At 55.4% G+C, this 26,990-nt stretch overlaps 2 protein-coding genes across 4 annotated transcripts; both read left to right on the top strand.

Annotated features, from left to right (window-relative positions):
• Positions 1 to 579: 579 nt before the first annotated feature.
• B9D2 (B9 domain containing 2) lies at positions 580 to 7,606 on the top strand. Of its 2 annotated transcripts, none has more exons than XM_068528128.1 (4): positions 580 to 727; positions 1,217 to 1,308; positions 4,247 to 4,372; positions 7,005 to 7,606. In XM_068528128.1, the coding sequence occupies exons 2-4, from the start codon at positions 1,221 to 1,223 to the stop codon at positions 7,316 to 7,318; spliced, it is 528 nt and encodes a 175-aa protein (XP_068384229.1). In that variant the 5' UTR covers positions 580 to 727; positions 1,217 to 1,220; the 3' UTR covers positions 7,319 to 7,606. The 2 variants fall into 2 exon arrangements, with proteins under 2 accessions (XP_068384229.1, XP_068384228.1); XM_068528127.1 differs by having other exon boundaries at positions 580 to 786.
• A 910-nt stretch (positions 7,607 to 8,516) lies between these two features.
• Positions 8,517 to 22,483, top strand: TGFB1 (transforming growth factor beta 1). 2 transcript variants are annotated; one of them, XM_068528194.1, is made up of 7 exons: positions 8,517 to 9,550; positions 12,574 to 12,734; positions 14,355 to 14,472; positions 16,287 to 16,364; positions 16,538 to 16,688; positions 21,533 to 21,686; positions 22,195 to 22,483. In XM_068528194.1, exons 1-7 carry the CDS (start codon positions 9,196 to 9,198, stop codon positions 22,351 to 22,353), a joined length of 1,176 nt encoding a protein of 391 aa, XP_068384295.1. In that variant the 5' UTR covers positions 8,517 to 9,195; the 3' UTR covers positions 22,354 to 22,483. The 2 variants fall into 2 exon arrangements, with proteins under 2 accessions (XP_068384295.1, XP_068384296.1); XM_068528195.1 differs by having other exon boundaries at positions 8,518 to 9,550; positions 16,541 to 16,688.
• The last annotated feature ends 4,507 nt before the right edge of the window (positions 22,484 to 26,990 follow it).

Below are 26,990 nucleotides of genomic sequence, written 5' to 3'. Positions count from 1 at the left end.
TGACAGAGTCCAGCCTTCAAAAACAGGATTTTTTGGAGATAAAGAGGCCTCAGTTCCTCATTTCTCATACCCCTTCCCCCAACCCACCCCCTGCTTGCTCAGAATCAGCACTAACAGTGAAGGAAGCTGAATTTATCAGTTCTTGAGGACCTTGGAGGGATTCTAAAAAGGAACCCCCTCCCCAACTTCTCTGAATGAGGGGGTTTTTTTTCCAGTTATGAGGCAGGGGGATGCACACAACGACGTGAGGGAGATTTCCCCCCTGGCTCTGGCTCAAGTCTCTGACTTGTGGCCCCGGTTGAAAGAGAGTTTTAGGAGGCACGGGACATCGATGGATTTGCTTATTCTGTTATGACAGTATCTGGGACAAACAGTTGGTGCCCAAACTTCCTCAGCCACGCTCAAGATGGCCACATAAGGCCACGCCGCAAATGGCTGAACCGTGGTTCGCGGTTGGAGAGACGCCTTTCCCAAAATGGAGAGAGGGGAGAGAAAGTGTCCATCACAGGTTAGCCCCGCCCCCATAGAGTGCTAGGGCCAATTAGCGACCCGCAGGGCGGGGACAAGGCCAGGGGAGGAGGCTGCCGTTGCCCCAGCAACAACCAGGGAGCCGGGAGGCGGGCGCGGCTTCAGAGGGATCGGCGTCTCAGCAATCTTGCAGCCGGGAAGGTCCTGGGAGAGGCGCGAGCTAGGCCTGGGAAGTCAGCGCCTGCGGAGAGAGGGACAGGTCAGGTCCATGAACTCCAATCCCCGCTTTCGCCTCTCCTAACCGTTAGACGCTCTAAGGTAGGAATAACGCATGCGCGGGCTCAGAGGTGGAGCTAAGGTGCCCTGCACTTAAAACGCATGCGCCTCATGGCGGCGGGGGGCGGAAATCTGACCCGAGGAGGCGGTGCTTTTGTGTTGTGGGCGGAGCCATGTGCCCCTGGGGCGGGACTTTACGCTGCAATGAGCAGGATGAAAAGGTTATTTTAGAGGCAGGCAGAGTTAGATGCCAGCTCCTTGGAGTGTCCGTTTCTCGCCCCTCATTTTTCTGCGGCTCTCCTGGAGAGGCAGTTAGTATCATGGTCAAGACCGCAGCCTCAGTGGCTTGACGAAACTAGCTTGGAATCCCAAGTACTGCTCCTTACTTGGTGGGCCTCAGTTTTCCCATCTATTAGGTGGAGATAATTGTACACTTTTCTCATAAGGCTGTGATTATATTTTCCCCCCTCAGGGCCATGGCTGAGGTGCACGTGATTGGGCAGATCATGGGGGCCACCGGTTTCTCGGAGAGTAGCCTCTTCTGCAAGTGGGGCATCCACACAGGTATTCCCGGGCATGGTTCATTTCCCCACCAAGACCCCGCAGCCTAGACGCCTCCACCCACTTTCCTTCATCCCCTGACCTCAGTCCCTGATCCTCAGCTTCCATGGGCTCTCAGGACTCCTAACCCTGACCACGCTTTGTTCATGTGAGTCTAGGCTCCCTTCTTATTATCCTTTCCCATCCCATCTCTGGGGACTCAGACTCCCACTCTCTCAACACACATTCCCTAAGCATATGAGATTATAGGCTGGACCCACCCAGCTACCCACAACACACACTACCAGTCCTCAAAACACTTGACAGCGGTAACGACACTGCTTGGACTTCATTCACTGTCTTAGGGGTGCTCTGGGTGCCTCCCCCATCTTAACTCTTTGCTTAACCATCTCCATTTATTGAGCTCTTAATGTAAAATGGAAGTTTCCATCTTGAAATGAAGAGGAGAGGCCACCCTCCTGTATTCATATTTCTCTGTGAGAATGTAGGAACCCCGTTCTGACAGTCATCCAAGTCCATCCACACAGGCCCAGGAGGGACCTTGGAGGTCTCAATTTTCATGCCTCTCCATCAGAGGCAGTATAGTGTGGTGGGTGGTGTGATGGCTAGGGCCACAGGCCACCAGGTCTGGGCTCAAATACGAACTCCCTTGCCTACTGATTGGGAGCCTTTGGACTTGACCTCTCTGAGCCTCAGTTTCCTTGTCTGAAAATGAAGCTAATAGCAGCTCAGGCAGCAGAGTGCTGAGGTTAAGAGCACAGACTGCCTGGGTTTCAAAACCAGCTCTTGCTTATTAATTATGTGACCCTGGCCACTTGTCTTTGCCTCGATTTCCCTGTCTATAAAATGGGAATAATAACACTGTTTACCTCATGGGGTTGTTGTGAGGACTAAATGAATATCAGTAGCACTTAGAAGAGGGCCTAGACTTGTAAGTCCTCAGTAAGTGTTTGCCTGGCTTGTGTAAAAATTGGATGGGCTCTTGTTCGTAAAGCCCTAGGTATGTTGCCTAGCACAGATAAATGCCCAAGAAATGAGTGTGGCCATTGCCATCATCATCTTTTCAGGCCTGGGGTTCTTTGCGATTTCACTGGTGGGTAGGTTGGTGGTTGAGATTCCCTGGGAAATTGGGATCCTCCAGCTGAGCAAATAAGAAGCAAGGCCTGGAATCAGACTTGGTTTCCAGTACCCTTCCACTCACTTGCTCTGTGACCCTGGCAAGTGCTGTTCCCTCTCGCAGCCTCAGTTTTCTTATCTGTAAAGTGTGACTAATTGTCCTTCATAGGGGTGTTAGGAAGTCTTGTATGTGAGCATCCTGACTTAAGGCTTGGTGCTTTCCTCACCTGGCCCGCAAGGGAGCAGTAACCAACATGATTTTTATTATTTCAGGGGGCTCTTGGTCAGGGAGAAGGGGGCTAGGGGGCAGTTAATCCAATAGAGAGCCAAGGTGCAGTCAGATAAAGGGCTTGGTCTCTGAGGGATTTCCCTGGCGGTCCAGTGGTTAAGACTCCAAGCTTCCCCTGCAGGGGACACGGGTTCAATCCCTGGTGGGGGAACTAAGATCCCACGTGTGGCGTGGCATGGCCAAAAAAAAAAAAAAAATAACGAAAACCTAAAAACGAAAGCAGAGCTCCATTTGAATCAGCTCCACCATGGGACCTTGGTCTGCTGCGGTCCTGCTGTAGCCCCAGCATGGAGAACAGTGCTTGGCACAGAGTTAGGTGTTCAGTAAAGGTTTGTGGAATGAAAGGTAAAAGTTTCTTTACCTGTAAAATGGGGATTGTATTAGCCCCCACCTCCTAGGATCATTTATGTGTCCAACAAACATTTATTGAACACCTTCTGTGTACCAAGATCTGGGTTTGAGGTTCTAGGGATCCAGTAGTTTACAACATCTCTGCTCTCTTGGGGCTCACAGCAGGGGAGACAGAAAAGAAATAAGCAGGTAAAGACGTGAGTGCAATGATTACAGATAGTGTACTAGGTACTAGGAAGAAATGAGATGAGAGATGATGTGAGAGGGACTGGTTAGTTCTGGGATAGGAGGGTGAGGGAGAACCCCTCTGTGAAAGTGGCACTTGAGCTGATCCCTGAAGGATGAAAAAAAGCCAGGCATAGGGACATCCAGGAGCAGAGTTTTCTAGGCAGAGGGAACAGCCAGTGCAAAGGCCCTGAGGAGGGGAAAAAAATAGGAGCAGTGAGGCTAGAGGGTGGTGAGGAGGAATGGGGAAAGTGATGGGAGATGAGTTCAGGAAGGGGTTGGGGGGGGGGGGGAGCACAGGCCAGGCCATGCATGTAAGGCCTTGTAGTCTCTCCTCCTGTGGAGGAGAGTCTGTAAACTGGGGGTGGGGTGGGGATTAAGAGTCCCAGAGGGTGGATTAAATGAATTCATTACTAAAGCGCTTAGCGCAGCGTCTGGCATTTAGTAAGCAGTCGGTGCATTTTTGCTATTATTATCACCCTCAGTAGGATTGCTATTACGACACACCGTTCACGATTTGCTCTGTGCTTCAGCTTGTGAAGGACCGCCTTGGCTCCATCTTAGTCCTTGGACTAGGCCTCTAAACGTGGGGTGAGAATAGCAGTAAAATGATCCCCAGCATTCATCCAGCACTCACTGTGCCCCAGACACTGTTCTCAGCCTCGTGTGTATTAACTCATTTAATCTTCTCACAAGCCTGGGAGGAATGCATTATTATTACACCCACCTTACAGACGGGAAGACGGAGGCAGAGAAAGGTAACTGGCCCAAGGTTGCACAGGCAGGAAGAAATAGTGCCAGGATTTGAACCCAGACATTTGGCTCCAGAGTCCATGCTTTGCAACCCTCCGCCCCCCAATGCCAGGGAAAAATGGGGTCCTACAGCCACAGTGGGATCCCCCTCCCGATGGCTGCCTCCCACCCCGCCCTGCCTCATCCGTGTCCTGGCTCTCCCTGCAGGGGCAGCATGGAAGCTCCTGTCAGGCGTGCGGGAGGGCCAAACACAGGTGGACACCCCCCAGATAGGGGACATGGCCTACTGGTCCCATCCCATCGACCTGCACTTCGCCACCAAAGGCCTACAAGGTGAGTTCCCGGCCTGGGCCCCAGGCTAGACTAAGGGGAGATGTGTTAGCGGCACTCAGTGCTGCGGGGACTGGAAACATCAAGTGCTTTTCCTGCTCCCGTGCCCTTTGGGTCCCTTTCCTGACCAGGCTTGGCCCTGGAGAGGGTGAGCTGAGGCCTCCCCAGGCCGGCTCTAGAGTGTGTTAGGAGTAGGGCAGAGGCCAGGGGTGGACGGGGCAAGGTCAAGGGGAGGGCCAGGGGGAGAGGGAGGTGGCTTTCACAGAGACAAAGCAAGAGAGTCTTCAATCAGCAGGAAGCTGGGAGGGGTTATGAGAGGGAGAGGTGAGGGCTGGTGGCTATTCTGCAGGCAGGGCTCCTCAGCTGCTCAGAGGGGAAGTGAATACGTGGGGGAGGAGGGGTATCAGAAGACCTCTTCTGGCAGAAAATTTGGGTCATTAAAGAGGGGTGGATTCCAGGAAATAGACTAGGTAAATATGCCATATATTTCTACCATATAAATAATAGTTACTGAGTGCCTGCCCTGTGTCAGGTGATGCCAGGGAGATATCAGTGATTGAGACAGTTCCCCAGCCCTGTCCCCACACAGTTCATCATCCCTTGGGAGAGACAGAGATGCCCTCAGACAGTGGTAACCCAGAGTGGGCAGGACTGGGATGGGGGATCTTGAAGGGCTATGGAAGGCCAGCGGAGGTGCCTGACCCTGCTGGGGGGTTCAGGGAGGGCTTCCTGGAGGAGGGGGATGTTTGAGCTTTGCTGTGAAAGGACAGTAGGAGCTATTAAAACAGAAAGATGAAAGAGGGTTCTGGGCAGAAAGCCATGTGTGGGAGCCTCAAGGAGGAAAGTGAGCCAGGGGTATTTGGAGGACCGAGGGAGAGCAGGAGGGCTGCAGGGGGGTGAGGTGGCAGGGGACAGGGGACAGGCCATTGCAAGGCCTTGAATGCCAGGCCGCAGAGTGGAGGCCATATCCTGAAGGCACTGGGGTGCCAGAGCAGGCGATTGACAAGTCAGGTTTTGCTTTTAAGAGATCCGTCTGGCTGCCTTGTGGGTGATGGATTGGAAGGTGAGGCAGGCAACAGTCCTTTCAGCTCTTAAGGACCCCGAGTCTCTGAATGTGGGCATCATCCTTGCCTCCTCTTTTCTCATACCCACCCCCCAATTCTGTCCATCAGGAAATCCCATTAGCTCCACCTTTGAAGTGCATCCTAAATCCCACCACTCCCCCTACCCTCTTCCCAGCACCCTGATCTGTCCACCCTCACCTCTCACTGGGCTATTACAGTAGCCTCTTTACTGGTGTTCCCACCTCAGCCCCATAAGTCTGTCCCCCTGTGAACACCTAAGTTAGGTAACATTCCTCCTCTGCTCAGAACCCTCTGTGGTCCCCATCTCACTCAGGGTAAAAGGCAAAACCTTACCATGGATCACAAGGCCCTGCTCAATCTGATTCTGTCACCTCCTTCCCCTCTCCCCCATCTCACTGCTGCAGCCACATCGGCCCCACCAGGCAGCTCCCACCTCAGGGCTTTTGCACTAGCTATTCCCTCTGCTGGGAGCGCTCTTCCCTAGATATCCACATAGCCCCCACTCCCTCTCCTCCTTTAAGCATTCACTCAGATGTCACCTTCTCAGGAAAGTTTTGCTTGATCACCCCCTTTCTAAAACTGCATGCCAGGACTTCCCTGGTGGCCCAGTGGTTAAGACTCCACGCTCCCACTGCAGGGGGCCCGGGTTTGATCCCTGGTCAGGGAACTAGATCCCACATGCATGCCGCAACTAAGAGTTCGCATGCCACAACTAAGGAGCCTGCCTGCTGCAACTAAGACCCAGTGCAACCAAATAAATAAATACTTAAAAAAACAAACAAGCAAAAAAAAACTGCATGCCTACCCCCACGGTACCCAGCTTGTTTTTCTCCAGAGCAGTTATCACCATCTGACGTACCCTATAATTTGCGTATTTACTGTGTTCGTTGTTTAAGATGTCAGCTGCACAAGGGCAGGAATTTTTGTCTGCTCTGTTCACTGCTGTGTCCCCAGCTTCTAGAACAGGGCCTAGCACGGAGGGACTCAGAAAGGAGGGTGAAATGGGGCTGGGTCTCCACGGGCTTTGCCTACAGGCTGAGGAGCTGAATTATATTCTGAGTGTGAGGACACTGGGAAACCTATGGAAGGGAGAGAAAGATGCTTCCAGCTGCCAGGTGAAAGTTGGATTGGAGGGAGCAGGAAAGAAGGCCCTGAGGCCAGAAAAGAGGACAGGGTGTGGCCACGGGGAGGGAAGGAGGGAGGCATCGGGGACAAGGCCCAACATACTCACCTGGGGACTGGGCTCCCCTGAGACGGGGACACAGAGGAAGAGGCCACGGAGAGGGAAGTCGGCAGAGGCCAGACCTAAGGGGCCTTGAATGTTGAGGTCGGACTTTATACTGAGTGCACTGGGGAATCATAGAAGGGTTTTGAGCAGGGGAGGAATACGGATTCAGAAGGATCCCTTTGGCTGCTCTGTGGGGGTAGGAGTCCAGAGAGGAGGCTGGGGCAGAAACCTGGCGGGGAAGGACTGGGCCTGGGATCTCCAGGAGCTCCTGCTGGGCTATACCCATCCCACTTTGCCTCCCTCCCTCCCTCCTGTGCTGCAGGTTGGCCCCGACTCCATCTCCAGGTATGGTCCCAGGACAGCTTCGGCCGCTGCCAGCTTGCAGGCTACGGCTTCTGCCATGTGCCCAGCAGTCCAGGCACCCACCAGCTGGACTGCCCCACATGGCGGCCCCTAGGCAGCTGGCGGGAGCAGCTGGCAAGGGCCTTCGTGGGTGGCGGGCCTCAGCTGCTGCATGGAGATGCCATCTACAGTGGGGCTGACCGCTATCGCCTGCACACTGCCGCCGGTGGCACCGTGCACCTTGAGCTGGGCCTGCTGCTGCGCCACTTCGATCGCTATGGCGTCGAATGCTGAAGGACCCTGTATGGACCGCTGGCCCCCAGCCATATCTCTGGACACCCGGTGAGGGGCAGGATGGCACAGGGGTCAGAAGCGTGGGCTCTGGAGACTGTCAGACCTGACCCCAGCCAAGGCTGGTGTGGCTTCTATCCTGACTAGCATCTCAAGCCCAGTGACTGCCCCTCCCAGGTCCAGTTTCCCCATCTGTAAAATGGGGGCAGTAAATGTGTGGGTTCACAGGGGTTGGGTGCAGAGAAGCTGTTGGCACATGGAAGGGCTCAGTAAAGGAGAGCAGTTCTTTCAGATGTGAGTGCTTTTCTGACCTTCATCTGTTGGATGTCCAGTGCCCCATCCTCCTACTGTCACCCTCCTTCCTCAGGCCCCCTTCCCCTGTCCTCTGCCTCAACCTCTGACCCCCTCCCCACTCTGGGTGATGCTCTTATGGCCCCCACTCCTTGGGGGTCCCCCTCCTCTGTGCCCCTCTCCCCACTGGCTCCCTGTCTTCTGGCTGACCCTCTCCCCCACTGCCCCAGCTTCCCACTCTCCACTCGGGGTGGTCGTCCTCGGATTCCCTGTACCCTGCGTCCCCATCCTCTGATTGAGCCCTCCCTGCCAGGTCTTCATTCCCTCGGTGACCCTCGCACAGTCCTCAAAGCCACACGCAGCACAGCCGCCCGCTTTGGTAGCGCTCAGCCGCCAGGAGGCAGCACCCTGTTGGTGGGGCGGAGCCGGGTGCCCGCCCCCTCCTCCCAGGGCGTAAGGGACCCCCCTTGGAGCCCGCCCACGCGAGATGAGGACTGTGGACCGGCCCCCCCATGCCCTCCCCCTGAGGGCCGCCCCCGCCCCGCGCGCTTCCTGGGTGGGGCCGGGGCGGCTTCAAAAACCCCCGCCGCCCCAGCCGGTCGCCGCTGCCGCCGCCCTTCGCGCCCCAGGCCGTCCCACTCCCTTCCTCCCGCCGCGGATCCGCCAGACAGCGAGGCCCCCGGCCGGGGGCAGGGGGGACGCCCCCTCCGGGGCACCCCCCCCCCGGCTCGGAGCCGCCCGCGGGGCCGGCCTCAGCCGTGAACGGAGAAAGGAGCCGCCGAGGAGCAGTCCGAGGCCCCAGAGTCTGAGACGAGCCGCCGCCGCCCCCGCCGCCGCCGCCGCCGCCGCCGCCGCCGCCGCCGCCGCCGCCGCCGCCGCCGCCGCCGCCGCCGCCGCCGCCGCCGCCGCCGCCGCCGCCGCCAGTGCGGGGAGGAGGGGGAGGAGGAGCGGGAGGAGGGACGAGCTGGTTGGGAGAAGAGGAAAAAAGTTTTGAGACTTTTCCGCTGCCGCTGGGAGCCAAAGGCGCGGGGACCTTCGCGCAGCGCTGCTCCGCGAGGCAGGACTGGGGGACCCCAGACCGCACCTCCACCCCGCACCGCCTCGGACGCTTGCTCCCTTCCTTCCCCCCACACGGCGTTCCCCGGGCGCCCCCATTCCGGACCAGCCCTCAGGAGCCTCAAATCCGACTCCCGCGAGGACTCGACCCCAGACATCGGTCGCACCCCCCCGCACGGCCCCCAACTCCCAGCCTCTCTCTTGAGCCCCCGCGCATCCAAGGACCCTTCTCTCCGGGATCCAGGAGACGGGATCAATCTCAGACCTGCCTCAGCTTTCCTATTCAAGACCACCCACCTTTGGTACCAGATCTCGCTCATCTCGGTTTTTGCCGTGGGGATACCGAGAACACACCCATCAGAGCCTCCCCTCCAGCTCCGCTCCGCTCTCCCTGAGGGCCTCAACTCCCCCCCTCCCCAGACCCTCCTACCTTTCCTCGGGAGACCCCCCCAGACCCTGTAGGGGCGGGGCCTCCCTCTTCCCACCCCAGCCCGGCTCGCGCTCTCGGCTGTGCCGGGGGCGCCGCCTCCCCCATGCCGCCCTCGGGGCTGCGGCTGCTGCCGCTGCTGCTGCCGCTGCTGTGGCTACTAGTGCTGCCGCCTAGCCGGCCGGCAGCCGGACTGTCCACCTGCAAGACCATCGACATGGAGCTGGTGAAGCGAAAGCGCATCGAGGCCATCCGCGGCCAGATTCTGTCCAAGCTTCGGCTCGCCAGCCCCCCGAGCCAGGGGGACGTGCCGCCCGGTCCGCTGCCCGAGGCCGTACTGGCCCTTTACAACAGTACCCGTGACCGGGTGGCCGGGGAAAGTGCCGAACCTGAGCCTGAGCCAGAGGCGGACTACTACGCCAAGGAGGTCACCCGCGTGCTAATGGTGGAAAACAGCAACGGTGAGCTCGGAGGGGCAGGGGAACCCTGGAGGGGAGCCCCCAGGGGGCGCCGGAGTGCAGGGGTCACGGGGAGGAAATTACTGGTAGAGGAAACTGGCTGGAGGAAGAGGACCCCCGGGGGCGCCGGGAACTTGGGAGGGGGAGTCCCAAAGAGGATAGGGCTGAGCTCCCTACCCCCCAGGTATCTGGTCTTGAAGAGGAGATAGTGAGCGGAGTGGACCGTTTTTGGAGGGCTACAGGAACATGCGAGATCGTGGGCGGGGGGAGTCCCTTAGAGGGAGAGAAGCGAAGCAGTTACGGGGTGGGGTGTTGTAGAAAAAGACTTCCCCTTGCAGGGTGCACTAGAGTGCGGGGGTCGTGGGTGGGGCCCGCAGAGGGAGCTCGCTTTGGGAGAAGCGAGGACCCCGGCATTGGGGAGAGGAGAGGTAGTGGGGAAAGCTGACCCAGAGCTCAGGGGTCATGAGGCAGCAAGATTCAAGAAGGACAGAAAAACTAGGTGAAGCGAACCCCAGAGGTTCCAGAAAGTGGAGAGTGGACGCATTTGCACACGGCGCGAAGAACACGCGGGATTGGGGAAGGGCTTAGAGAGAGAGGCGGGGAGGGGGTGATCAATGCGAGGTCAAAGGGGGCGTGAGGTCGTAGGGTGGGGGAAGCTGGCGGGGGAGAAGCGGAGACCCCAGGGGGATGCCGAGGATGCGCCGGGAGGTGCTCTATTTCGCAGACGGACGTGAGAGGAGGAAGCCCAGCGGAGGAAGCGAGCCCCCAGGAAACCTAGAATACTGGGTCGTGGGAAGGGGTATACGGAGCGGAGAGACAAGCGTGGGAAAGGTGGACCTGGGAGGGGGCAGAGGAGAGATGGACGGTGCCATGCTGGGAGCAGCGAGCCTCCGCCACCGCCGCGGGATGGAAGGGAGAGGGCTGAGCGAGGAGTCGAGCCGTAGAGGGAGAGGTGGGTGGGTGCGACTCTACAAGACCCGGGTGAGAAAACCGAGCTGGTAGGGGTGAGGAAGCCCCACGTGTGTGCCACGCGCGGGGGGAGGAGCCTGCGCTTCCGGAAGGGGACCGGAGAACCCCCGCAGAGCTGAATGCTGAGAGCCTGGACCCCAAACTCCTAGTTCCTCTCTAGGAGGCTGGGGAAACCCCAGCGTCCGGCCGCCTAGCCCTCCCTCCCTTCCTTTCCTTCCCGTGCCTCGGGGGGCGGGGATCGCGCGCGGAGCCTGGGGCGAGACTAGGCAGGTCCGGTCCCCGCCCTCGCGGTGGCGGCGGCGCCTCCCGCCCCCTTCACCCCCAGCTCAGGGCGGCACTACTGCTGGGCCCGCCCCCTCGGCGCCCGCGGAGACCCAGGCGTCCCGCGTGGCCCGGAGGCTTGGGGGCGACCCCCCTGCTTTCACTTTCCCTCTTGGGCATTAGACTTGTGGGTCTCTGGCCCATTTGTGCACCCAGTTGCCGCTTCAGCCGAATGACACCCCTACCCTCCCACATCTCCGTCTCACCTTTTCCGTCGTAGCTTCACCTTGGTTGTAGAGATTTTTCCAACACTGATACCTTCAATCTCTCTTCATTCCTCTTCTGCCTCCATCTCGCTCCCAAACCCTATGTCTCTCTTCCCGTGTGTCTCTGTCTCCCATCTCTGCCTTTCCATCTCTCCCGCATCACCGTTACTCTCTCTGTCCCAGTCTGGGTCTCCCAGTTTCTGTCTCTCCATCTCTTCCCTCTCTCTCTCTTTTTCTCCTCCATACCCTACTCTCCATCTCTCCCTCTGACCGTTCCTGCCCCTTCTATCTCTCTTCTTCCCTATCTGTCTCCCAGGCCTGGGCTCTACCCTTCCTTTGGGGTCTGCTGAGTAACCCCTGGGCCAAGATAGGGCTTTTTTTGTGCGGGGCAGGGGCTGGCCCGGCTAGAGAGGGGAGGAGTAGGGGAAGGAGGCCCACTGAAGGGGCTTCCTCTGTCCTTTCTCATCAGATGTCTCCACCATTTCCATGCCCCCACTGCAGAGGCCTAAAGCAGCTGTCCCAGTTGATCCAGGAGTTCATGGCTTGCCCCCCTCTTTCCCAACCCCAAACTTTTCCTAGACTAGAAAACTCTTCCTAATTTTCTCTGTTCCCCTTCCCCCGCCCCCGAAGCCATTCTTACCTAGAATGAACTTTGCCTTCTCTAACCAGCTGGGGAAGGAAACAAAAATTAGAATAATAACAACAACAACAAGAGTAACGTCACATTAGCAGGGAGGCAGCATAACCTAGGGGTTAAGAGCACAGTCTCTGGAATCAGACTGGCTGAGTTTGAATCCCCACTCTGCAGCTTCCTGGCTGCGTGATCTTGGGGCAAATTGTTTCATCTCTTTACCTCAGTTTTCCCATCTATAAAACGGGTATACTAATAGTATCTTCCTCACGGGGTCGTTGAACACACACATTAGAGTAAGCATTGTACGCAGACTCTGTGCGACATACTTTATCTGCATCATCTCACTTATTTCACACTATCATCCTGTAATCAGTCCTTGTCTTACAGGTGAGAATCTGGCACACAGAGAGGAATTGACTTGCCCAAAGTTCCAGCGCTTCAGTTAGGAAAGCCTGGGCTGGGAGGCAGAGAACTTGATGTCAGGTTGATCGTTCCCAAAGAATAGGAAACTGAGGCTCCGAGAGGGCTTGTGACTTGCCCAAGAAAGAAGGCAGTAGAGGCACAGTCCGATCCAAATGCCCTTGATCCCTGTGCTACAACATAACTTGCATTTGAGGCTCCAAGTGCTGGGGAGGCCTAAGCAAGCAGAGCAGCCCCCACCCCTGTGCCAGCTTTGTACTGAGGGGGCACTTCTCAGTTGATGGGAGGGAAGGGTGGGTAGGATCCCGTTTAAAGAGGTGGAAACAAACCCAGAGAGGAGAAGCCAGTCACCTAAGGTCACACAGCTAAAATGTGTTAGGGTTAGACTCCAACCCAGGGCTCTTTGACTTGGGGTGCGCCAGCTCCCCTGCCCCTGTCAAACCCTGACATCCCCGCTCTCGGCTCCTTCTGCCTAGAAATCTATGGGAAAATCAAGCGTAGCCCACACAGCATGTATATGCTCTTCAACACATCGGAGCTCCGGGAAGCGGTGCCCGAACCTGTGTTGCTCTCTCGGGCAGAGCTGCGCCTGCTGAGGCTCAAGTTAAAAGTGGAGCAGCACGTGGAGCTGTACCAGGTGGGGGCGAGGGCCCCAGAGGTGGCCTGGGCTGGGGCGGTGCTGGGGCGGCTGGAAGGCTGGTGGCTGCAGGGTCCATGGTGACCGATCCTGAAGGCACAGACTGGGGAATCACAGGGCTCTGAAACTTTCAGACTCTTAGAGCCCTAGAAGGTTAAACATTTAGAAGGCCGGAATCTTAGGAGTTGGACTCTAAGAACTCAGGACTTCTTTTGAAAGTTTGAATCTCTGTAAAGGTTGCAGACTTTCAAAGTGCTCTGTCCCCACACAGTAGCCACTAGCCACATATGGCCATTTAAGTTGATTAAAATTAAATAAAAGAAAAAATTCAGTTCCTCAGTCTCACTGGCCATAGTTCAAGTGGCCTGTAGTCACATGGGGTTAGCAGCTGCTATTTTGGACACCACAGATAAAGAACTTTTCCATCATCACAGAAAGTTCTCTTGGTTAGCTCTTTTCTAGAAGAGTCTCCAGGAAGATTGGAGCCTCAAGAAGTTCTGGATTCTCTTGAAGGTTATGTGACCTAGAATCCCTGTCATGTGGAACGTTAGATTCAGTAGTAGATGTTAGACTCTTACAACAAGGGAACTTTGTCTGATGTTAACTTCTTGGAGTCTAGAGAATTAGCTTTTATCCTGCCAGCTCCCAGGGGATCATTCCACATGGATGTCAGGCGTCTGCAACGTCTAGGTTTGTGGCATGTCAGACTCGTGGGTTTGTAGAACATGAGTCCTCTGGAATGTCTCAGGCTCATTGAATGTGTAATTCTTGGGGTGCCACTGAGCACTGGCGTTATGGAATGACTTCTAACATAACTTCTAGAAAGTGATAACTTGGGGCTTCTCTGGTGGCACAGTAGTTAAGAATCTGCCTGGCAACGCAGGGGACACGGGTTCGAGCCCTGGTCTGGGAAGATCCCACATGCCGCGGAGCAACTAAGCCCATGCACCACAACTACTGAGCCTGCGCTCTGGAGCCCGCGAGCCACAACTACTGAGCCTGTGTGCCACAGCTACTGAAACCCGCGCGCCTAGAGCCCGTGCTCCTCAACAGGAGAGGCCACCGCAATGAGAAACCCGCTCGCCGCAACTAGAGAAAGCCCGCGCACAGCAACGAAGACCCGATGCAGCCAAAAATAAATAAATAAATAAAAAATAAATAAATACATTTTTTTAAAAAAAGAAGGAACGTGATAGACTCTCAGAATTTGGGGGGCCAAATTTGCAGAACTGTCTATAGTCAGTGACCCCTACGATGTCAGTAGGAGACTCGTGGCATCGTGGGCCGTCCAAGCTGAAAGGGGCCGCCTGGCATTTCATCAGTGAGGAAACCAAGGACAAAAGGGGAGAGGAATTTTCCACGGCCACGCTGGGGTCAGGCATAGAGGCTGAGCTGCCCAGGTGCCTTGACCCCCCAGCCTGGGGTTCTCTTTCCCCTCTGGGCTGCTGTGGGGTGGGTGGCTCCTGTGGGCCCCTCGGTTTGGGTGTCTGGGAGGGGACTGTCCGCAGGACTGTGTGGAGGCCCTTTTCTGGGAGCAGGTGGAGTCAGGGGTGCAGCGTACATGAGGGCTGTGTGGCAACATCTACCCACTGTCTCTCCCCCCAATTCATTATCCCCCAGAAATACAGCAATGATTCCTGGCGCTACCTCAGCAACCGGCTGCTGGCCCCCAGCGACTCACCGGAGTGGCTGTCCTTTGATGTCACTGGAGTTGTGCGGCAGTGGCTGACCCACGGAGGTGAGGACTGCTTGTCTGCCCCACCCCTATTTTTTGTGTGTTTTTTGGCCACACTGCGTGGCATGTGGGATCTTAGCTCCCCAACCAGGGATCGAACCTGCAGTGGAAGCGTGGACTGTTAACCATTGGACCACCAGGGAAGTCCCCCCCGACCCCTATTTTGTAATGGGGTTGACCCCATTGTTTGTCCTGGGGCTCCCCTGCCTAGCACCCCCCCACCCCATGTTGGTGCCAAAGAGCCCAGACCTGGGCCTCCTCCCAGGCACTCAAACCTGAGTGATTAATGGTAAATCCATTTCCTGAGCACCTGCCCTGTACTGGGTGATGCTGGGGACACAACAGGAACCAAAACAGCACCATACTTGCCCTCATGAAGCTTATCATCCATTGCTCAGGTTAGGGGATTTGGGAGAAAGACCTGAAAACCAGGTAGTAATGTCCCAGAGTGGGCAGGGTTGGGAGGGGGAGCCCAGAGGAGGTGCCTGACCTAGCCTGGGAAATCAGGGAGGGCTTCCTGGAGGAGGGGACATTAGCGCGGTTGTCTGAGGGATGAGTGGAGCCAGCCTGGGAAAGATGGAGGGGCAAGAGTGTTCAAGGCAGAGGGATAGGCTGTGCAGAGCCCTCGAGTCCAGGGAGAGCCAGACACACCTGATCTGTCTGGAAGAGGACTGTCTGTCCTGTCCCATCTGAGTCCACAGTACCCACATCTCCCTTCCTAGTCTCCCTCCCATTCATTCCTTCACTCAGTAAATGCCAGTAGGTTCCTGCTATGTGCCTGGCCCTGTGCGGGTGGTGTGGGGGACACAGTGGTAACCATGACAACTTCTAGGCCTGCCCTCATGGGGCCCACAGTCACTTCTAGACACCTAGGAAATCTTGCCAAAGCCCTAGCAGGGGGCCCACCTGATTCCCATTGTGATGGCCACAATGACCAGGGCCGGGATGGGGGAGGCCGTAAGTGCTGTGGGAGCCAAGAGTGGGCATCCAAACCCATCTGGAGGGGTCCAGGAGGGCTTCCTGGATGAGGATGTTTGTGTTGAGACTCATGAGATAAGTGATGGTTTGGCCAGAGGAAAAGATGGGGGTTAGGGAGCAGGTGAGCGCTGGGACAAGTGTCCTGGGCTGATTGCTGAGTCCAGAGCCCCCAGCACAGGGTCCAACACATAGTGGGAGCTTAGAAAGGCATTCACTCATTCATTCAAGAAACCTTTCTTCCACACCGGCCCTGGGACAAGAGCCCAGGCACTTGCATCCCAGCCCTGCCTTTTCCCACTTTGGGCAAGTCACCCCCTCTCCGTGGGCCTTGGCTTCTTCATCTGTAAAATGGGGAACTTTGGTGAGGATTAAAGGAAATAATACACAAAAAGTGTTTAGAACAGGGTCTGGCACCCAGTGCGAACTCAGGAGATGTTTGTTTTTACGACTGTGGGCCAGGCCCAGCGGGGAACAAGAAAACAAGGATCCCTGCCCCCATGTATCCTGCTTTGCCACTGAGAACAAAGAGGGAAATAAATAGCCAGATACAAATGTCAGGGTAAGTGCTATGGAGAAAATAAAGTGCTGTCACAGTGGGGGCGGGGCTGTGTCCTGGAGGGCTTCCCGGAGGAGGTGGCCTTTGAGCTGAGACCTGGAGGAGGAGGAGGCTGCAAGGCAAAGGACTGGAGCACGAGGGTGCAGTGAGAGGGCAGGCAGGGGAAGGGGCAGGAAGGAGGTCCCCCCACCCCCACCCCAGGGGTTTGCCACTTCCTTTCTCTTCCCCCAGGGGCTGGGTGAGCCACCCCCTCACACTGGCTTCCCTCTCCCCACTCCCACAGAGGAAATAGAGGGCTTTCGCCTCAGTGCCCACTGTTCCTGTGACAGCAAAGATAACACACTCCAAGTGGACATTAACGGTGAGGCCCACCTCCCCAGCCCAGCCCCATGCCCACCGGTGTGTGTGTGTGTGTGTGTGTGTGTGTGTGTGTGTGTGTGTGTGTGTCTTCCCCTTGACCATCTCCCATTCATCCATCTGAGAGTGTGTGTATGTCTCCCCCACCCTCCCCACCACCTGACTCCCAAACCAAAGCAGGGTTCAGTTCCGGCCGCCGGGGTGACCTTGCCACCATTCATGGCATGAACCGGCCCTTCCTGCTCCTCATGGCCACCCCGCTGGAGAGGGCCCAGCACCTGCACAGCCCCCGGCACCGCCGAGCCCTGGACACCAACTACTGCTTCAGGTGAACCTTGCAGCCTTCCCCTGACGCCTTCCGGGCTGGGGGCCTCCTTGCCGTCTGCTGAGCGGGCACCGCAGATTGGGCACCTGGCTGGTGCTATGCTTGGGCTGGCATCTCCTTCAGCCTGGAGCGTTCAGGGGATGAGGTCCGAGGCCTAGGATGCTGGGATGTGCGAACTGGGAGTCCTCGAATGCTGAGATCAGGTGGCTCTCTTGCTGGTGGGTTGGAATCAGAGACTATTAGAATGTTGAACACTGAGAATGTGGGATTTCAATATTGGAAGGTCGCCACGTTAGAGTCCTGTACTGCTGGCAGGTTGGGGTTCGAGCATGTGGGGATTCTAGGATGTTAGAATTCGGTAGTCATTATTGAAATCTGAGAATGTTGGACTCAAGGGATGTTGGGATCCTAGAACTTGGGAATTCAGAACTGGAAGATTGCCCATGTTGGATTCCTATACCATTGACAGACTGGAGTCTCCCGTATCGGCAGATTGGAGTCCTTGAATATTGGGCCCAGAATAGTGGAATCCTGTGTTAAAATATTAGCATCCACAAATGTTGGAGTTGGAGAAAGCCAGAGTATTGGTAACCTAGAATGTTGGGACTCAGGGCTGGAATCTTGTGAGAATCTTGGAAGGCTGTGATCTTAGAAAGTGGCAGCTTGGACCTCTTGAGTGATGGGCTCAGAATTGTGGAATGTTGGAATGCAGTTTTGAAATATTGGAATTCAAGAATGCCAAGATCCTGGAGAGCTGGAATGTGGGAATCCTAGAAAGCTGGAAAGCTGTTGGTGTGTTAGAATCTTGAGAGGCTGGTGTATTGCAGTCTAAGAAAATTGAAAAGTTGTAGTCCTAGAATGTTGAAGTTCAGAGTTAGAATGTTGCGAGTTTAGAGTGATAATGTGACCTTGGCCCTCCCCTGCTTAATATTTTGATGGTGCCTTTGGACTTTGTTACATGCAGTGCTCCTGCTGGAAAGTCAGCTCTGCTCCCAAACTCCTTCACCACCAGATCCTACCCTCTGCCCAACAACCCTGTGAATGAATGAATGGTTTGAGGTCTTGAGTGCCAACAGCTTATACTATTACAGAGAGAGAGTGCCAGCCACATGAGGGACACAATGTCACTTAGGAAGTCTTGCCAGAAAATCAAACCTGAAGCTGGTCAGTACGGTAGATCCAATTTCCCAGAAATATAAGAACAGAGAAACATGTTAAACAACACCATGGTCGTGCAGTCAGCAACATCTAGATTGTGGGAAACCTGACCCAGTTTCTTCAACAAATACAATACAAAGGGGGGAAACAGAGAGATGGTTCTGCAGACTTTAAAAAAGAATATTAAAAGATGTATCAAGCAATTGCCACGTATAGACCTTATTTGGGTCTTTTTTTTTTTTTTTTTTTTTTCTTCTTTGGCCCGAGCCACGCAGCATGTGGGATCTGAGTTGTTCCCTGACTGGGGATCAAACTGTTGCCCCCTGCAGTGGAAGTGCAGAGTCTTAACCACTGGATTGCCAGGGAAGTCCCCCAAGTGGGTTTCTTTTACTCGTCAGACCCTGTTGGGTCCTGGTAGACTGGAGGGCAGAGTTGCAAGGGCCTGGACTGCGTGTATCACAGGACCTGGAATGCAGCAGGCCCCAGGCATGCACCTCAGGGTCACCTGGAGGGCTTGTTAAATGTGGCCTGCTGCCTCTCCAGGGACCCTATAGGGAGAACAGTTGAGTTGGATGATAGAATCACACACTTCAAATCTTAGGACCTCAGCACCCTGGCACAGTTGGATCAGAAATGAAAGATTATTCTGGACAGTGGTTCTTCCCCTTTTGTGAGTCCGGGAACCCCTTGAGAAGTCAAAAGCCAGGAACCTTTTTTCCCCAGAATATGCCTATACATACACACATAGGTGCATATGGTCTGCGGGGCTCAGGCCCCTCCCTCAGGCCGTCCATGGATTTCCTGATGCCTCCTGGGCCCTTAACAACATCTTATTTGATCCAGCATCCCTTGCATCTTTGTACAGATGAGGGAACTGAGGCCCAGCCAGACTGGGGAGGCGCCAGGCTGAACTCACAGGAATCTAAGTTTCCTAACTTCCTTCTCAACGTCCTGTGGCTCTTGGAGAGGCCTTGTCTTGCCCTGGGAGATCCTGTCACATTGCCTCTTCCCCCTCTGCTTAAGCTGACATGGTTGCACTGGGCAGATGAGGCCACAGACCCCAGGGCAGCACAGAGTTAGCTGTGAACCTGGCCCCCAACTCCACCACATGTAGGCTACAAGTGAACAGACAGCATTCCCCTTTCTCTGAGGCTCAACTTCTTCATCTGTCAAATGGGAATAATAATAAGACCTGCCTTGTAGGGAATTCTCTATTGATTTTTTTTTTTTTTTGCCACACCGCACACATGCGGGATCTTAGTTCCCTGACCAGGGATTGAACCCGCACCCCCTGCAGTGGAATCATGGAGTCTTAACCAGTGGACCGCCAGGGAATTCCCGCTATTGATTTTTTTTTTTCCTCTATTGATTTTTGAGTAGGAAAATACATGCACATGGATCAAACCCAGAAAGGATACTCAGAGACCCTCCAGCTCCGGCCCCCAGCCCCGGCCCCCAGCCCCTCTATGAGGAGGCTTTTATTGTATTTGTGTCTCCTCCCAGAGAGTCTCTGTATGAGACACTTACACATAGCCATGTATATATTTTTTATTTTGTCCAAATGGTAGAGTCTTTTTTTTTTTGAGGGGCGGGGGGAGTACTGCATTTTCTTTCTTTAAATTTTATTTTCTGATTCTAAACACATACCCACTATCGAGAATTTGGAAAATACAGAAAGATATCACCCATCACATTACCAAATATAAAATGTCACTGTCAACATTTTAATATATTGCCTTCCAGTCCTCCTATTCAAAACAGAATTTGGATCATGACTGTACCTGTAACTTTGCATAGTGTTCCTTTCACATGTTATGAACACGGAATTGAAAGTGTTCTCAGCTGCCCATGAGTCAAGCTTTTTAGTCAAGTTCCCAGCCCATCTCAACCATGGCCCCAGGGGCCAGCACAGAAAATGCCCCATTTCCTTCCAGACATGCAGGAGCCGGGGCCGCAGACTGGGGAGGACTGACTTTTGCATCCGAGCCTGGGACACAGATCATGAGTCCAGGGCAGTAGAGTCTTACATACCACCACTCTCCAATGTGCTTTTATTTTTTATTTTATTCTGTTTTTAAAAAAGTATTTATTTTTTTGGCCGTGTTGGATCTTAGTTGTGGCACACGGGCTCTTTGTTGCGGTGAGCGGGCTCTTCGTTGTGGCGCGCGGGCTGGCTTCTCTCTAGTTGTGGCGCACAGGCTCTAGAGTGTGCGGGCTCAGTAGTTGCGGCATGCAGGCTTAGTTGCCCCGCAGGATGTGTGTGGGATCTTATTTCCCCGACCAGGGATCGGACCCACGTCCCCTGCATTGGGAGGAGGATTCTTAACCACTGGACCACCACGGAAGTCCCTCCAATGTGCTTTTAAAAGACCTAACATATTGATCAATTATTTTATACAGCCAATACTTGCTAAGCACCTGCTATGTGCCAGGCACTGTTGCAGGGACACATTTAGGGGCAAAATAGACAAAAAGTCCTGTCCTCAGAGGAAGACAGAAAACGAACAGATAAATAAATCAATATCTAATAAAAGAGCAGGTGGCAAGAAGGAAAACAAATCCGAGGAAGGGGAAAGAAAGAAGGCATTGTGATGATTTATTTTTCCTCTTCTGATTTAAATTTTTTTATTAGGGGAAACTTTAAATGTATTCATAAGCAACCAAGATGGTACAAGGAACCCCCATAAACTCTCATCCAGTATCAACAAGTATTAAGATTTGCCCCATTTCAGCTGCAGTCATTTTCACATTTTCTCACATAACTGAAATGCTGTTATTACACTGTATGGAATTAACAAACATTTGGATTGGTATTTTGGGTAGGATGGTCCAGGAAGGACTCTGAGGAGACGACATTCATTTATTTGACTGATATTTATTGAGCACCTACTGCATGCCAGGCAGTGTTCTAGGAGTTAAGGCTCCCTGAGTGAGGGATGTTTGAGCATACACACAAATGGAGTGAAGAAACAGAGCCAGAGTGGGTATCTGTGGGAATAGCAAGCCAGGCAGAGGGAACAGCAAGTGCAAATGTCCTGGGCTGGGACTCAGGAACAACGAGGATGGTAATGTGGCTGAAGGAGAGTGAGAGTGGGAGTGGGGAGGGAGTTGAGATCAGCCAGATCTGGTAGCGCCTTGTGGTCCATGGCGAGGGCTTGGGCATTTGCCTTGTTCAGAGCAGAGGAGCGACGGACAGTCTCTAGTACGTGGCCCCAGAAGGCAGGGATTTCTGTCTGTTTTGTTTGTACAAACAAACAAACAATTGTCCCCAGTAGACCCCAGCCCAGCACATGGTAGTAGTTCAATAAACATTTGTTGCACACGTAGAACATATCAGTACACGTGGAGCTGCATTGTGTTTTTTATGTTCCAGTGTGTGGATGTGCTGTGATTTGTGTAGCCATCCCCTCTGGACGTTCATTTGGCTTCTCACAGGCTTGAGCATTGCCTGAGGTAATGTTCATGAGGATGCCCTTAGCGCAGTGCTGGGCTGGAGGAAGTGCTTTATCAGTGTTAGTGATGATCATTACTATTACTCTTATTGCTGTTATCATCACAGGGGTTGCAAGGGAGACCAAGATGGAGACCGTGCTGGCGGGCAACCAGGGTGAAACACATGCACACCTGGGGGAGGAGGGGCAGCCCCTCTGCTCTCCTGACTCGGGTTCCTCCCTCCCTCCGGCCTGCAGCTCCACGGAAAAGAACTGCTGCGTTCGGCAGCTCTACATTGACTTCCGCAAGGACCTGGGCTGGAAGTGGATTCACGAACCCAAGGGCTACCACGCCAATTTCTGCCTGGGGCCCTGCCCCTACATCTGGAGCCTGGACACGCAGTACAGCAAGGTGCGTCTGGAGCCCTGGCTGGGGGTGGGATGAGGGTAGCAGGAACCGAGGGAGGAGAGGGAGAAAGAGAGGTAAAATCAGATGAATTGGCGAGATAGTAGTCAGAAAGAGAGGAGACAGGGAGTTTGGCGGGGAGGTGGCAAAGGGATGGGAGAGAAACTAGAGGCAGGGTCTGAGCAGTTAGAGACACGAGGCAGAGGGAGACAGAGATATGGGGAGACCCATGGAGACGCATAACTTGGGCTAGGGAAGAGGTGGGGAGATGGAAGGAGAAAGAGAGAAACGGAGGGACACAATGAGAGAGAAAAAGGCAGGAGGATAGAGAATTAGGAAGATGGAAGGAGAGAGAAAGACAATGAGACACAAGCCAAGAGTGGAAACTGGGGAGAGGCAGAGAAACAGAAAGAAACGGAATGAGATAAGACAGAGAGAGATAGGGAGAGGCTGGTGGGGTGGGGGTACCCTCCCCATGACCCCCGACCCCTGACCCCGCCCACCCACCCCGCAGGTCCTGGCCCTGTACAACCAGCACAACCCGGGCGCGTCGGCGGCGCCGTGCTGCGTGCCGCAGGCGCTGGAGCCTCTGCCCATCGTGTACTACGTGGGCCGCAAGCCCAAGGTGGAGCAGCTGTCCAACATGATCGTGCGCTCCTGCAAGTGCAGCTGAGGCCCCGCCCCGCCCGACAGGTCCCGCCCACCCCGGCAGGCCCGGCCCCGCCCCCGCCCGCCTCATCAGGGTTGTATTTAAGGACACCTCACCCAAGCCCACCTGGGGTCCATTAAAGGTGGAGAGATGACTGGGTCTCTGTGTTGTTGGGAGCCTGACTGGGGTTTCCCTTCCGACGTTCCCCGACCCCCCCCCCCATCTCCTTACATTTACACTTAGATCTGCCTCCTCCTGTCTCTGCCCATCATTCATTTGCCCCTCCTCACACAAACACTTCCTTAGCGCTTTTTATGTTCCTTACTCCTGGTGAACACGGGTTAGATTTATTTATTGAGCACCTTGGACCCTTATGTTAATAACTCATTTAACCACCATCACAAAGCTCTGAGATAAAGAGACTCTGATAACACCCACTTTAAATGCAAGAAAATGGAAGCCCAGAGAGGTTAAGGGAATAGTTCCTGCCTACCAGGAACCTACTTTCTGGGGAGGAGACAGACATAGTAAAGTTGTGCGAAAACAGGAAAGCAGGATGGGTAAGAGATGGCTTTGGGGAGGAGAGAGGGCTTCTTGGAGGAGGTGGCATTTGGGACTTGAAGGAAGCCAAGAAGGCAGCCTGGGTGAGGGTGTTCTTGGTAGGAAGACAAAAGCAAAGGCCTGGAAGTAAAGATGAACTTGGGGTGAGCTACACAGGCAGGAAAGAGGCCAGTGCGTTTGGAAGGGAGGGGCAAGGGGAAGGGTGTTAAGATCTGAGTCAGAAAGTAACACTCACAGGCCAGAAAGTAATAACAACAATTCTCCACTCCAGGTATGGAGCTACTAGCTCATGGCATTCTCCCCACAGCCCAAGAGAGCAGGGGTTGGCAAACTATTGCCTGCAGGCAAATTCTGACTCGCTGCCTGTTTCTGTAAATAAAGTTTTATTGGAGCACAGCCATGCTCATTTGGTACTGTACTGTCTGTGGCTGTTTTAGTGCTACTAGGGCAGAGTTGAGTAGAAACTGCAAAGTCAAAAATATTTACTATCTGACCCTTGACAGAAAATGTCTGCCAACTGCTGCTATGGAGATCATTTGCTCCCCACTCCACAGATGGGAATACTGAGGCACAGAGAGGTTAACTTATTTGTTATGGTCACATAGCAAATGGCAGAGCTGGGATTCAAACCCAGGCAGCTAGAGTTGAGGGCTTATGCACACAACTTCTGCACTGGCCCTGCCTTCCAGACCACATCAGGCCTGTGGGGACCTGTGAGAACTTGTACTCTGAGAGCGGCAGGCACCATGACAGGGTTTTGAACAGAAGAAGGACGTGATTTGACTTAAGTGCTCAGGGGGTCCCTCTGGTTGATGGTTGAGAGTAGACTGAACGGGGGTGAGGGTGACCGCAGGGAGACCAGTTGTCCGCAGGGAGGGAGAAATGACAGCACCCTGACCTGGGGTGGGTTTCCCTCTGCTGTGTTTCTTCCCATCTGCTGGGGTCTTGCTGATGAATTCTCTCCCGCTTCCTCTTTCTCTGGCCTCTCAGTTTCCCCTCTTCCTCCCTGGTTTCGGTTCCCCCTCTCTCTGCCCTGCCCTTCTCAGGTCTGGGGCCTTGACCTGCTTTGCTCAGTGACTGCCCTGGGGGAGGAGGGTGTGAGTGCTGAGCTTCCTTTGTAGGTGGGTTAGTGGCACTAGGTCTGGATGAGTGGGCCCCGGGGCCTGCCCAGCCCAGCCCAGCGGTAGAAATGTGGTTACTCCTCCTGGCCCAGGTCTGGGAGTCATAGAGGGCTGGGGGTGAGGTGGGGGCCGGAGGAGTTCACTATCCAAGGATGTGCTGCCATTGTCACCGGCCTCTTGTGTGGAGATGCTTGCAAGGACACAGTGACATGAAGTGTAGTCTCCGCAGCCCCGTGAGGTTGCGGCACGTGTATTCACACATTCACAATCATACAGAGGTTCAAATATGGACAACGTCCCACGCAAACACAGTTTCCTCTCAGAGACACAATGGACACACACACAAACTCCTGCAGGATCCATGACACATGGACTGGGACACCTGGTGGCATGTGACACACGCCGCCCCATCACATGCACACAGCCCAGCCTTGGAGCTTGGCTGGGACACAACGTAAGCAGAGACTTCCGTAGGGACAGAGCAAGACGCAATCACACAAATACATCCTGTAGGATGTACAACCACCACACTGCGGATGCAGAGGCAGTGCCATGACAGACACATTCCTCACAGCATCGGAGCCCCGTCAGGAAATGAAACAGAGACTCCGGCCCCGACCCACCGACAGTTATACAAACATCCTCCAGGGGGTCACGGTCACAAACAGGCACCGTGTGCACGCACAGGGCCTGACACGTCACAGTCCCACCCAGACACATACCACACACGGAGATCTGACACGTCAGGATCTCGCAGACCGCCAGGCGGTCGTGCCCACTCGGCCTGACATCTGCCGGCCCCACACGCTCAGGCCTGGGGAGTCCCACACGGCCCTACGGACGGTAGCCGACCCGTCATACTTAGACGCACTGTCACACCCCGGGTCCCAGACGGAGAGTCCCGCACAGCCAGACACACCCCCGGGGCCGTGGCCCTCACACGCCCAGCTCGCGCCTCGGCCCAGGACAAGTCCCGGCCGCACACCGGGCCGCGCGCTCCCGCGGTCGCCGAGCCCTGGCCGCGCCCTCGGGCCACACCCCGCCCACCCGCCCGGGCGCCGGGGGCAGGGAAAGCCGCGGGCTCAGCACCTTCCCGGCCGCGGGGGCGGCTCCTGCCCCGCCGCTCCCGGCACCTGGCCCTGCGGGAAGGCCGGGCAGAGCCCGGCCCGGGCAGCCCCGGCCCCCAGCCAACCGCAGGGGCAGGCCCGGGGGTTCGGGGCGCCCTGCTCCCTTCCCCCGCCTCTGCAGGCAGGCCGGGCGGCGAGGGAAGTCGTGGGGGGGAGCCTGGGTTCCGGCTGGAGCCCCGGCTTCCCGTCCTGCCCCCAAGGGGCAGGAAGCAGGGCCGGGGGAGGCCAGCTCAGGCCTTCCTGCCCCCTCCCCCAGACAGGCCTGGGACCTGGGACGGGGTCAGCGTGAGAGGGAGAAAGGGAGGGGGGAGGTGGGGGGGGAGAGAAAGCCCCCTTCCCCCTAGATCTCTGGACATCCAGCGAGTTGGTGTCTTTCGTGTTTCTAATGTGAATTTGTGTGTGTGTCCCAGCAAGCTTTATGGTGTGAGTTTTGTGTGTCCAGCATAGGGGTCTCTAACACACGGCTGGGTGCCTGACGGCTGTGTTGGGTATGCACCACGGGGGATTTTCTACTCGTGTGTCTCCAGCACGGGTTCAACTCGTGTGTGTGTGTGTGTGTGAGAGACTGTGCTGCATTTGTTGTGCCTGCACCTGTGTTTTGTGTTTCTGCTGCACAAGCCGGCGTGCACTCTGGGTTCTGTGTCTGGACACTGTGTGACTCGGCTAGTCTGTGTGTATGAGTTGGTTTTATCTATCCCTGGGGTGTGTTGTGTCTGGATTTTTTTCTCAGCACACTTGCTCTTCTTTTCTGGGTGTAAATTTGCACATTCTTAGCATAAGTTTGATTAGAAGTGTGGGTGTTTTCCGTGTATGTTTATGGGTCTGTGAGAAAAGTGTGTTTCCAGGAGGTATTGTGTGTGTGTGTGTGTACGTTGTGTTTCCTACTCAGGATGTTTTTACTGCCTGTGTGTGACGGTTCCCAGTGTTTGTGTCGGTGGGTGAGTAGCTTCTGGGTTACGTTTTGTGATCAGTGTGTGCGTCGCTGGTATTCCGAGCATGTTTGTGTGTCTACGGGGTGTGTCTCCCACATGCTTGCTGTCCTCCTCCCAGTGTGTCCATCTCCGGGACTGCTGTTCTCAGCCTCTGTGGGTGTCTGTGAGCAGGTGGTGTCTGCATTTTGTGTCCCCACACGTGGGCTGATGACTTCAGTGTGTGAGCAGTCGTGTGGGTCCCTATTTTGCGCTATCACTCTTGAGTTTTCGGTGGGGTGTGTTCACGTTCACGAGCAGCTGCACGTGTGGGGCTGCATCTGTGCTGGTGTTTCCGGGGAGGGGGGGCATCCTGTGTCCCTAGTGCAGCCGCTGGCATCCCGGGCGATGCGGCCTCCATGCTGAGTGGAGGCTGTGTCTGTGGCGCGCCCCCTTGCCGGCTGGTGCCACGTTGGCTCGGGCTGGCCGTGGCGGGCAGGGCAGGGCAGGGGCTGTGGTGGGCACTGGAACCACGCCCGGACCTCGGTATAAATATCTTGGGCTGCCGGCGGCTGTGTTTACTTGGCCCCAGCCCGGGGGCGGCAGCAGCCGGGCAGGTCTTGGGGGCGGGGGTGACCAGGCCACAGCACAGTCACTTCCTTCTGGCCAGACAGGCCGCAGCCTCCCTGCCCCCTTTCTGGGTGGGGGCGAGGCGGTGACCCCTCATTCTGGGCTCCCAGGGGCCACCAGTGAAGCCCTGACCCCGACACCCCCGCTGGGCTTCCCAGGATCTGGGAGAGAGACCAGCAGAGATGGGACAAGGGCGGTGGGCCAGGAGACAGCGGGGAGAGGGGTAGGAAAAAATGAGGGTGAAGATGAGAGGAGGAGGGGGGCCTCTGACAGAAAGGCACGGGGACGCGGAGACGGAGAGGGAGAGGGAGGGA

Source organism: Eschrichtius robustus, chromosome 19 (genome assembly GCF_028021215.1).
Source record: "Eschrichtius robustus isolate mEscRob2 chromosome 19, mEscRob2.pri, whole genome shotgun sequence".
NCBI classification, from domain to species: domain Eukaryota; kingdom Metazoa; phylum Chordata; class Mammalia; order Artiodactyla; family Eschrichtiidae; genus Eschrichtius; species Eschrichtius robustus.
Note: the sequence above shows the minus strand (reverse complement) of the source record. Positions and strands in the feature narration are given on the sequence as shown.

Coding starts and splice junctions, on each gene's coding strand:
- B9D2 (XM_068528128.1), top strand. CDS start 1,221: ATGGCTGAGGTGCACGTGATTGGGCAGATCATGGGGGCCACCGGTTTC. Junction 1,309..4,246: donor CAAGTGGGGCATCCACACAG/GTATTCCCGGGC, acceptor CTCTCCCTGCAG/GGGCAGCATGGAAGCTCCTG. Junction 4,373..7,004: donor CGCCACCAAAGGCCTACAAG/GTGAGTTCCCGG, acceptor CCTGTGCTGCAG/GTTGGCCCCGACTCCATCTC.
- TGFB1 (XM_068528194.1), top strand. CDS start 9,196: ATGCCGCCCTCGGGGCTGCGGCTGCTGCCGCTGCTGCTGCCGCTGCTG. Junction 12,735..14,354: donor AGCACGTGGAGCTGTACCAG/GTGGGGGCGAGG, acceptor ATTATCCCCCAG/AAATACAGCAATGATTCCTG. Junction 14,473..16,286: donor GCAGTGGCTGACCCACGGAG/GTGAGGACTGCT, acceptor CCACTCCCACAG/AGGAAATAGAGGGCTTTCGC.